The sequence below is a fragment of the Aulonocara sp. 'chitande type north' Nkhata Bay genome, linkage group LG6 (assembly GCF_057382095.1).
Source record: "Aulonocara sp. 'chitande type north' Nkhata Bay isolate Kocher_YH1m ecotype deep benthic linkage group LG6, A_spYH_male_GT1.1, whole genome shotgun sequence".
Taxonomy (NCBI): domain Eukaryota; kingdom Metazoa; phylum Chordata; class Actinopteri; order Cichliformes; family Cichlidae; genus Aulonocara; species Aulonocara sp. 'chitande type north' Nkhata Bay.
The window spans coordinates 20,953,006-20,965,441 of NC_141349.1; the positions used below are offsets into that span (position 1 = coordinate 20,953,006).

At 39.6% G+C, this 12,436-nt stretch overlaps 1 protein-coding gene across 6 annotated transcripts in view; it reads left to right on the forward strand.

The window, feature by feature from the left end:
- The window catches only part of lef1 (lymphoid enhancer-binding factor 1), a 44,752-nt gene extending 39,089 nt beyond the window's left edge, over positions 1–5,663 (forward strand). For all 6 annotated transcript variants that reach the window (XM_086295534.1, XM_086295535.1, XM_086295536.1 and 3 more), the window contains one exon: positions 1,588–5,663. In XM_086295534.1, the coding sequence (XP_086151660.1) occupies positions 1,588–1,667 (80 nt within the window). In that variant the 3' untranslated portion in view covers positions 1,668–5,663. The remainder of the gene's footprint in view (positions 1–1,587) is intronic.
- Positions 5,664–12,436: the final 6,773 nt, after the last annotated feature.

Sequence of the window (12,436 nt, forward strand, 5' to 3'; positions counted from 1 at the left end):
TCAGCTTTCTTTGTTAAGCCCAGTTCTTTGCTTCGGGCTCTATACTCGCTCACATAAAAAAGGGGGCGTTCCACATGCCATGCAATGCTTTTTTTCCCCCCCCCACAAAATGATCCCTATGAGTGTCCCCTACTCAGATTGGAGATGTTATCAGATGATTATGATGATAGCACACAGAGCAACCAAAATAACCAAATTTACTCGAGTTAATGTATTTTATCACAGCTGTTCGTTTTTGGAGCTCTGCAACTTTATGCGCTGGCACCAAATTAAAAACCAAATCTGAAACTAACTAACATTTATGCGGGCAAATTCCAGTAACTTTACAGCTGGGACATCATTTGGTGTTTTCTACGTAAGTTATGGCTAAACAAATTGCACGCACAATGAAACACATTCTCTCAGCAGAGAATCTACATCACTCTTAAAACATGCTGTTAATAAAAGAACCAGTAATAACATGATGCAACTGATTTTCAGATCTGCTCATGACCAGGTAATGTGTTTAGCATAAGTTAGCTTGGTGATTTATCCAGGTTTAGGCTCAGTGTATCTGGCTAACTTGGTAATCTTGCTTCACAGTACACTCTTTAAGCTGAGCGACTGGAGGTACTACTTTCTGAGTCTGTTAACTGTCTGTAAAGTAGAAGAAACACACTGTAGCAAAAGGACTTGCAGTGGTGGAAGCTAATTAGATGAAGCAACACATTAAAAGTTAATAGTGATCCATATAATACACTAATCCTTCTGCAGTCACAGATATCTTGTAATGTATTAAGTACTGTATTCCTCGTCTATTGTCAAAAACAGATTGATGTGGCACAGTAGACCGGGGTCAGTCATAGGCTACACTTGCTTATAAATGCCACTTTGAAGCTATTACAAATATGCTGCAAGCGTGGGATCAAATAATAGTACCTGCTGGCATTTTTCTAATGTGGGATACGCTTGTCTACCACCTATAGAACCATGAATGCGCTCTTATGTTGTCCCAAGACCAGAAGCGTGGGTGTTCAGACAGACCCAGAATTTCCTTTTTCTTGTTTTCCCGTCGCCCACCTGCAATGGCAGCATAAATGTCAACCAGAAGAAACACAATTGGGCGCTCAACCCCAGCATGAGAGAGAGAGAGAGAGAGAAAGAGAGGGAGCATGAGAGGAGGAATGAGCAAAGAAGAGCGCAGCACTGCCAGCTGGGTCAAGGCAACCCCCACGTTACATGAGATCAAAGCTAGACCAGCCCACATCCTGCCACTGACCTATAAGGCCTCTGTAGCTCAGAGGCTCCACACTGCTGCAAAGAGTTTCATTCAACCAGCTTTGACACCACGAACTGAAAGCAAATGATTGATTATGTAGATGCTGATGACAGATAATTTGTTCCCACCCCCTTGAACTAAGGGGAGCATGCTTGCATGGTGAGACACATGGGAGTCACCCTGAGTCATCTCTATTTGTCTTGTCTGCTTTTTGATGAACAGTGTGAATATAACTCATGTTTTGGCATGTGGTGTTCACAATGCAGCAGTTTTGGGGGTTTTTTTTCGTGTACAGATGCAGTCATTTCTTTTATTCCCTTTTCTTCTAGGAGGAAAACGCAACAGTTTCTCCACATGCAAAGCAAAGGCAGCAGCTTCAGGCCCTCTGCTAGAGATGGAGGCCTGTTAGATCCCATGAAGACCCTTAAATCTCCAAAACCGAAGCCTCCAGTTCTCAGAGAAACCCCCACAGCACCCCACAACCCCCCCGTCGATACCCTGCCTAACCCTACCCGCTTTCCTTTGCCACCATCACATGCCACCGCCGTCACCAGAATCACTGTTTGACTCTACTTCCTCCCTAAAGGCGCCTGCTGTAGAGACACTGAACCGAACTGACCGAGACAATCATGATTATAGTAGGAGCACCCTCACGTAACCGTGCCGTCTCACTCTGAAAGCATCGAGTTAACATCTGTGTGGTTATTTTCATTTTAATATATATATTTTTTATTTTTGTTTCGTCAGTTTTCCTTTTCAATGTTGGCTTTACTGCAAATCTGTGGCACTGCACTGAAAAATAGCAGCAATTGTGATGTGTGCACAAATGCCCCCCTCCCCCACTCTGCACTGCCCGTAACAGTCAAAACACCTGCTACTAAGTTATTCTAAGTTATTTTGCCACCTCTTTTTCCCCTTTGTGTAGTTCATTAGTCTGTAATTTACTTCCCCGCCCCTTGTGTTTCTCTCACTGGGTTTTTTTTTTTGTTGTTGTTGTTGTTGTTTTTTGTTTTTTTTTTTGAGAGACCATTTTGGGGGTTTGCCACCACCCCCCACCCCTCCATCCCTGACTGACCAAACACCTCTTTCTAGACTGCACTAAGGAAGATGGAGGGATCTCATCTTGTCCAAGAAACGCCCTCAAGATTTCTAGTTCGTTGCTGACGACCAGTTGGTGCAAAAAAAGGATCAACATTTTGGATTTGCTTTTCATTTTAGACTGAATATAATTTTTGAATGCCTTTTATTTGTATCCTGAACCCTTGTTCAGTTTCTTGGTGTATATTTCTGTGATTATTTTTCCCCTTTGTTTAATATGGTTTTTGTTTTTTGTTTTTTATATATATAGTGGTATATATGAAAATAAGCTTTGGACACAGGAAAGCCATTTTTCTTGTTGAAGCGTCTTGCAGAAAATTGAAACTTAAGGCTTCTTTTGATAACTATTTGTAACAAATAGTGACCTCGAGTCTTGCTCAGATGTAAAATAATGCTCAGTATGTGTACTTTTTAAACTGTCAGGATTATGTCAATTTTCTTGGTATTTTTGCAGGCAACATTAGGACAAAGGCGAGAGTGACAGCTCAGAGGCCTATATTTTATTGTTCTAAAACATGACATATGAAGCAGAAATATATATTTACCCCAGCACTTGACAGTCTGTCTTTTATTGCAATGGACCTTTTTGTCTTTTCTCTCTGGTAGCTAATAGTGTGGTCTTTAGCCATGTTGTTTATTCCATGCAAACATCTCTGTAACATCTTGATTTTAATGCTCTATTTTTAGTATTACTTGATTAATTCCTTTTTTTTCTAAAGTCTCATGTTTTAGGTCACTGTCATCTTGGTATAGCATTTTTTTTCTTTGCTTCCCAAGTGGTCATATTTGAACCGTTTCAACATGTTTTGTTTTTTTTTTGTTTTGTTTTTTTAAAGAAAAACAATAAAAAGGCACCATTGGCTCATTTGATCACTTGTGTGGTGGAAAGACCAGAGCTAGATGTGCCAGATGTAACATTCTGTGTGTCGTCATTGGAGCGTGCAGTTTTAGCACTCGCAGGCAGCAGTGACACTCGGTGGTGTGACACGGATAAAACATGACATCGCTTTGCTTTTGCGTTGGAGGAAACTTATTAAAAGGCTTAAAGAAGCTGACAAGCAACAATATTGGGACTAAATTTATGCAGAATTGCAGTGCTGTGTAAAAGTCTTGAACAACTCCTTAATTTCTTTGCATTGTGATATGAAAATGGGGAAAGAGGTCTAGAGACTTACTGAAAGTTGTGCAAAGAAACATGGAAATGTAGTATATAAATTAAACAGAGTTTGTACAGTTCTAACAAGCTTGAAAGTCCATATGTGGCATGGCCATCTTTATACTTCAGTACTGGCTGAACTGTTCCTTTTTCCTGACCTTATAATGTGGCACACCTCAGCCTTTTATTCCCATTTCCCCTAATAGCTGCTCTTCCACTGAGACCATTTCTAAAGAGGGTTCAGTGAACAGTAACAGTAACTGTTTTTTAAGGAAGTAGACGTTCATCTGCTCTAGTTTTTTATTTATGTATGTATGCATGCCTGCATGCCTGCATGCCTGCCTGCATGCATGCACGCATGCCTGCATGCCTGCCTGCCTGCCTGCCACTTCTTCTGTTCTTCCTCAAATCCTTGAAGGACACACTGCACACCATGCTGTGATATGCCAGGTTTTTGGCTAACAGCTCTCTGGCTAAGAAATCACCTTGTTAGTGCAAAAATTCAATTTCTTGTTTGTCAAACTTTGTCCTTTTTTTTTTTTGTGTGTAGATCTGACTAAAAATAATGGTAACAAATTATGTGTTTTTCCAGCAAGCTGCTGATAACAGCACAAAAAGATGCTTTAAGTCCCTAAAAATAGTATTTTAAATTGGTAATTTGCCAACTATAACAGGGACCTCTCTTGACTTAAGATGCCATTTATGGTTGAATGACTCAATAGTCAGTGTTAAGTCAATTAACAAACAAACAAAAGCATTGCTTTGAAAATGACCAAGTACAAAGATTGGATCAAAAATGGCTGAAAACGCAACCAATGTTCAAAGAAAAACTTTGAAAGACCTTCAGAAAGCCTGAACTATTGTTCAAGAGCACTTAAAACAAACAAACAAACAAGCTAGAAGATTCTTGGAAGCTAAATATAAAGAAATGAGACACAAGACTTTTGAACAGTACTGTATATTAAAGTAGTAGTGCTAGCAGTGCTGCTGTGAAAATATAATCTTGGAGTATCTGAGCCTTTAAAGAAGAACAAAAACTACAGTTGAGTAACAAGTTTCCAGATGTAAAAATTGCACAGTTATCGGATTTAACAGTCTTCAGTTAAAACTCTTATGGTGATAAAATTCATTTTTAAAGTAAATCGATCCCTTTGATTAATTTGAAATGTCTTAAATCCAAAGAACCGAATTGTGACCCTGCAGTCTCATCAAGGACCATTTCAAGTGAAACAGCACCACCTTGTGTTTGTGTTGGGTTAACAAGACATGGAAAAGATTGAGAATGTGTCAAGTGCATTATGACAGCATCTGCAAAGTATTCATTTTGTGCTCACAATTCATTTGAGTTTAAAATGGATAAAAACGTCCACAGTTTTATGTGAAAGTAGTCTTTTATTTGTACAGTACTTTTCAAAACATAGCTACAAGATTAAAACAAAAGATGTGAATAACAGAATACATGAATACAATAAAAATACATTTGTGAATAATAAAAATAAGGGAATGACAGCAAACCCACGTAATCACTAAAAGCCTAAAAACAGTTAACTGTGTAAGATGTAGCCAGTGTAGTCTGGCAGCTGTCACTGGCCACTTTGTTAGGTACACCTGTTCAACAGCTTATTAACGCAGATCTGCACATTTATAATCTGCCAATCACATGGCAGCAACTCAGTGCGTTTAACCATGTAGACACGGTCAAGCTGCCCTACCGTCGCTCATACCGAGCATCAAAATACAGAAGAAAAGTTATTCGATTCTAGAGTCTCCCTGAGTGTTGCTGCTGACACTGTTAGTATAGCCATCTTTGGATGGCCATTTCCAACATGATGATAGGCCAGATCATCTCAAGCTAGTTCCTTCAACATGACAATGAAGTCACCAGATCTCAATCCAGTAGAGCACCTTTGGGTTGTGGTGGAGCAGTAATATAGCCCACAAGTTTTGGTCGAATTTACCAACATTTACTTTGTATTCTGATAGCATAATTTGTGCCTCGATTCTTTTAAAATACACTGTAGATAACCATTTCTTGCAAAAACACTGTCATTTATTTCTCCTTTGAAAACAGTTATCACTCTGTTCCACTGTACTTACATTTATAGGTATGAATGGGAATTGCTGTATTATAAAACACTAATAAATTTCTTAGCAAAGCAATTAAATGATGAGTGAATTATTTACCAAGTGAATTATTTAAATTCACTAGAAGAACCATACCCCCCATCCCTTTTTAATTTTTTAAAAATCTAATATGTTTGTTTGCATATGTGATGTTCTCCAAGTGTAAAAAAATAACAACAAACAGGCAAACAAACATCCAGATACAAATTGGATAGCATAATGTTGCAGTGGATTTAATCTAAACTAACAATATTTGCTCCTTCACTTTCTCCTTCACCTAAAGCCTGTACTATGAATGAGAATTAAGTGCTTAGCAAGGTAACTTCAGGATTAACTGGGTTTTCAGGGTTGTGAAGGTGGTTAGTGGGATAAATTTCCATGGTAACTTATGCCGCAAACCTAGCCTTAAGTTTAAGAGATCAGCACTACAAACCCACAAATCATTTCGCCATCCTGGAATATCTGTCAGATCCCCTGCACTGGCAGAAAGCTGCTTTTTAGAGCAACTCCCCAGCATCTTTCCCAAGGACTCTGCAACAAACTAAGGAGGTGGCGATCGAATCACCGACCTTCTGAATCATAAACAACCTTTAAATCCTGAACCACATAAACAACAAGATTTTCGAGAGCCGTAGCTGTGAGCTGGGTAACCAGCGAGGAGAATGGTATCAAATGGTTAATGGGTTTAAATTTAAAAAAGAAAGATACAAGAATTAATTGTGCTACTGTGAAGCAAGTGAGTTCCCTGTGATGTTATCTGCAGCACTAATATTCTTGCCTGGATTCTTTCCAATATCACACAGACTTTCCAATATAGCGCTAGTTGTGAATGAAGTGTCTTGAATGAAGTGGAGAAAACCAAAACAGAAAACCAAAACCCTCAACCCCAATTACAAAATATCTGCATTTTCCAGGTGTTTTGAGGTCATGGAGAAGATCTTCAATGATCCGACCCTATCACACCTTAAAGACCTCACAGTATCAAATTATCCAGATAGAGTGCTTCACTCTCAGACTGCAGGCTTACATTGTGGTTCCTGGAGTTTCCAAAAACAGAATGAGAGCCTTCATTACCATTACTACACATCTCTAACTTTTGTCTTTTCTCTCTTAAGCTCTTCTTCATTTCCCCCTCATGCACTAAATTATACTAGATATGGATTTCTTCCTTTGACGTGACCTAGTGCTAGCTCGTAGGGGATTTTCTAAGTCTTAGGGCTCTTTTTCTAATATTCTAGAGTCCGTACCCTACAGTGTAAAGAGCCATGAGGCAACTTTTTTTGAGTGTCCTTTTATGTCATCAACATAAAGGCCATGCAAGTTGATGATTGCGGTCTGTAAAACTTTTAAGACAGTGGGGAAAAAACAAAAGAATCACAGAAGTGCACTTGCAAGTAGCCAGAACTAAAATAGTAACGGTCCAAAGTTACACTTTATGATCATGTCTTTTAACTATTGGAGATTATGTATCGGAATTTCAGGAGTGGGACCACGCCTCCAAGCACGCTCCTTCCGGTTGTAATCTATATAGGTTCCCTCAGTTCTGCAAGCTGTTCATTCTCATTTACGTGCCCCACCCTCCGTCCCTCCTTGTTCTCAATTCTTTAACTTAGGGATGCAACGATACCAATTTTTTCAAACCGATACGATACCGATACTTGGATCTGAGTACTTGCCGATAGAGAGTACAAAAACCGATACTTCTACCACACACACACACACACACACACACACACACACACACACACACACACACAAATGCAATGAATTGGAAGACAGGTTTTATTTTATTATCTGCCGATAAAAAATTAAATCTTAATAAAAATGACCACACTGCTTGTCTTTACCTCTTCAGAAAGTTTTGGCACCATTATCTCCCTGATTTTCCACGACTGGCATTGGCTGGTCATCCAGAGCGATAAAATGAGTCAGAGCCTCTGTTATTTTAACTGCCCGTGGATTTTCTCTTGACATTTTTCATCGCTTTTCCAAAACCTGAGTTAAAGTTGGCTGTTCCGGTCCACACTGCTGACATTTTGTTTAGCCTTGCTACAGCAGCCTCCAGTTTCTCTTTTTTATCTGGAGCCACCAGTCTCACTCGCCTAACCCTGTGCCTGTTTAGCGCGGGATGTTCCCCTAGTGGCCAATCTAAAAAACTGCAACAGAAATGACAAGCCACCCTCTAATTAATGAAATAAGTTAGTATCGGTTCATGGTATCGGTTAACTTTTACGAGTATGAGTACACACACATTTTACAGTATCGGCCCCGATACCCGATACCAGTATCGGTGCATCCCTACTTTAACTTCTTCACTCCTATTTAGTACAGGGGGATCTGCCAGCCCCCTTCGAGGCCTTCCCCAAACTGCAGCTCAATTCTTGTCCAAGCATTTACCTTTACCTACTGAAACCCTGTCAAACTTAAAATGAGGATGTAAGCCCAGCTAGTAAATTGTAGGTAACACTTCGTCTAACACACAGACACAGAGTCATCGGTCTGTGTTGCACTTTTTTTCCAACGGATGGCATGCAACACATTCCTGCCTCCTAGAACTGAAAGAGTATACCTAAAAAATGAGATTCTTGGGTTATTGTGTTTTTTTTCCATCCATCCATCCATCCAGGCAAAAAAGTATTTAGTCAGCCACCGATTGTGCAAGTTCCCCCACTTAAAATGATGACAGAGGTCAGTAATTTGCACCAGAGGTACACTTCAACTGTGAGAGACAGAATGTGAAAAAAAAATAAGAAAAACCATGAATCCACATGGTAGGATTTGTAAAGAATTTATTCGTAAATCAGGGTGGAAAATAAGTATTTGGTCAATAACAAAAATACAACTCAATACTTTGTAACATAACCTTTGTTGGCAATAACAGAGGTCAAACGTTTACTATAGGTCTTTACCAGGTTTGCACACACAGTAGCTGGTATTTTGGCCCATTCCTCCATGCAGATCTTCTCGAGAGCAGTGATGTTTTGAATGTGTGTGTGAATGGGTGGATGACTGAATGTAGTGTAAAGCGCTTTGGGGTCCTATGGACTAGAAAAGCGCTATACAAATGCAGGCCATTTACCATGTTTTGGGGCTGTCGCCGAGCAACACGGACTTTCAACTCCCGCCACAGATTTTCTATGGGGTTGAGGTCTGGAGACTGGCTAGGCCACTCCAGGACTTTCAAATGCTTCTTACGGAGCCACTCCTTTGTTGCCCGGGCGGTGTGTTTTGGATCATTGTCATGTTGGAAGACCCAGCCTCGTTTCATCTTCAAAGTTCTCACTGATGGAAGGAGGTTTTGGCTCAAAATCTCACGATACATGGCCCCATTCATTCTGTCCTTAACACGGATCAGTCGTCCTGTCCCCTTGGCAGAAAACAGCCCCATAGCATGATGTTTCCACCCCCATGCTTCACAGTAGGTATGGTGTTCTTGGGATGCAACTCAGTATTCTTCTTCCTCCAAACACGACGAGTTGAGTTTATACCAAAAAGTTCTACTTTGGTTTCATCTGACCACATGACATTCTCCCAATCCTCTGCTGTATCATCCATGTGCTCTCTGGCAAACTTCAGACGGGCCTGGACATGCACTGGCTTCAGCAGCGGAACACGTCTGGCACTGCGGGATTTGATTCCCTGCCGTTGTAGTGTGTTACTGATGGTGACCTTTGTTACTTTGGTCCCAGCTCTCTGCAGGTCATTCACCAGGTCCCCCCGTGTGGTTCTGGGATCTTTGCTCACCGTTCTCATGATCATTTTGACCCCACGGGATGAGATCTTGCGTGGAGCCCCAGATCGTGGGAGATTATCAGTGGTCTTGTATGTCTTCCATTTTCTGATGATTGCTCCCACAGTTGATTTTTTCACACCAAGCTGCTTGCCTATTGTAGATTCACTCTTCCCAGTCTGGTGCAGGTCTACAATACTTTTCCTGGTGTCCTTCGAAAGCTCTTTGGTCTTGGCCATGGCGGAGTTTGGAGTCTGACTGTTTGAGGCTGTGGACAGGTGTCTTTTATACAGATGATGAGTTCAAACAGGTGCCATTCATACAGGTAACGAGTGGGGGACAGAAAAGCTTCTTACAGAAGACGTTACAGGTCTGTGAGAGCCAGAGATTTTCCTTGTTTGAGGTGACCAAATACTTATTTTCCACCCTAATTTACAAATAAATTCTTTACAAATCCTACCATGTGGATTCATGGATTTTTTTTTTCACATTCTGTCTCTCACGTTGAAGTGTACCTCTGGTGCAAATTACTGACCTCTGTCATCATTTTAAGTGGGGGAACTTGCACAATCGGTGGCTGACTAAATACTTTTTTGCCCCACTGTAGGTAGGTAGGTAGGTAGGTAGGTAGGTAGGTAGATAGATAGATAGATAGATAGATAGATAGATAGATAGATAGATAGATAGATAGATAGATAATTAAAAAAACAAAAACAGGCCCATCTGCAGCTTTGCAACAGTCCATATATCTTATGTGTTCAATAGAGCCGAAGCTTACAACAGCAAAAAGAACCGAGACAGAGTTTATGATGAAAGATCTAAAGCTTGATCTTTAGGTTTTCAGCAACGGCCTCGACCACAAGATCCAAGCCCTGAACCACAGATGCAGCGTCTGTGGAGCTCGACACCTTCTGCAACGACATTTCTTGATGAACCCTTCACCTGCCCGAAACAAACCAAACCCAACGTTATCCAGATATTGCACACATTTCACAGGATTAATGATCTGGTTGTTCATGTTTGCTTGTTTGTTTCTTTGTTAATTTATTTCAAACATGTAAACAATATACAGGTACATTTGGTAAAGAAAATAAGAGATAAAAAAAAAAGAAATACTATACAAAATCAATACATTTCAATATTTCTACCGTTCTGGTTCATTTACATGTTGAAAGGGAGTGGGAAGAAGTACACACTTATTTAATCCCACCCCTTTGCCATAAGTTATCAGTTAATATTTAGTCAGCTTCCTTACTGATATAATCTGTAATAAAAATAGTGAACAGATATCTGAATACAATATATACTATATACTATAATATCACATCATGAAATTTTTTAAATAGAGACATTCACTCAATTTCAATATTCCCTTTCTTTATAGATCGAGAAGATCATATTTTTATAACTCTTTTTGAGCCGTTTCATGTTTGGACATTGCTTTAGTTCCATATTCAGACTGTTCCACAGTTTCACTCCATGAACAGAAGCACAAAAGCTTTTTCTTGTAGCACGTACCTTCCCTGTTTTGAAGTCACAAAAACCCCTTAAATTATAACTTACTTCTTTCAAAGAAAACATACTCTGAATTTTTTTTTTTGCTTTGAATAGAATTTGTGGGGTTTGGAATTTCACTAGATCAGCAATTTTCAATATTTCAGACTGCAAAAATAGTGAGTTTGTATGTTCCCTATAACCTGCATTGTGGATGATTTGAACTGCTTTTTTTTTTTTGAAGAGTAAAAAGTGAATGTAATGTTGTTTTATAGTTGTTGCCCCAGACCTCTGCACAGTAGCTTAAGTCTGGTGAAACCAGTGAACAGCAGCCTGTTAACTGCACCTCTGCCTTATCTTAAACTTCTTCTCGCCACTCTTGAGGCTGCCTTCAGTTGTTTTAATGGACTTTTTGAGGATACTGTCACCCGCGTCAACCAGTGTGACAGAGTAGCCCGTTGATGTGGCAACCTTTAAAGAAAACGGTTCAAGGTCATTTCAAAGCCATCGCTGCTTGTTATTTTTGGAAGGAGACGTGATCAACATAAATATTAATATAACATTAACCATAAAACTTTGAAGAAAAGTGACCTTGATGATAAGTTCATGGCTCCTTTACATTAAATCTGTCTTAGTTGTTTTTACATAACCTTGTTGACAGATGGCACTGTGCAGATATACAAACGCCATGTAAGCAGATTGCTGTGCATTTTGAGCAAACAGCATGCGGAGAACTCAACTGAAGCACCGTGTGGAGTGTTTACTTTAGGCAAAGCATAAGAACACAAGAGTAAGCACTGAAAAATGATGTAGATTAAATTCTGTAGAATGCAGAGGACACACAGAAGAGGAAAAATAGCTTCCCTTTTCTTAAAAAAGAAAGCAACAGGAACTGCAAAGACATGATAAGTTGTACACTGCCAGTTCATTCTTGTGTACATATTTTCCAGTGCTGCTTACTGGGTAAACAACAATAGAAAGAGCCTACCTGGAAACAAAAAACCCTGCAAGTGAACCATTATCTTGGACGAAGAAATGTGGTCTGAAAAACAAATCCTGATCATGATTGGGGATCAATGAAGCATTTGGTGAAATCAAATAATTAAATAAATCTATAGTACAACTCAAAGCTGTTTAGTGGTGAAAACACAACAGGAAGAAAACGCAAGTGATTGGGACTAGCTGTAAGAAAAAAGTTACTACTGAAGTGCTGTGTTCACAACTTTCTTCTTTTCTTGACACCTTTCTCACCACTTATCAGTGACTCACACTCCCAGAATATTTTTTGTTGTAGGAATAGCCTATACACTATACAGTAGTGTACAAAAGTCTTGAGCAACACAGGATCTTTTTTTATGTTTTACCCAATGCTGACTTACTGCTTGGTATGATCACATCTATTCTTCGAGCAGTATTCAGGAATAGTTCTCCAGCCTGAAGCTGTCTTTCAGGCCCGTTTTATGAAATTATTCAAAAATAATTTAGTTCTTTCACACAAAATGTCCTCTCTGTGAATAGTATATTTTATTCATCCAACTTCCAAATCAAAAGTAGAATTAAAAAGTCCTATGTCTTT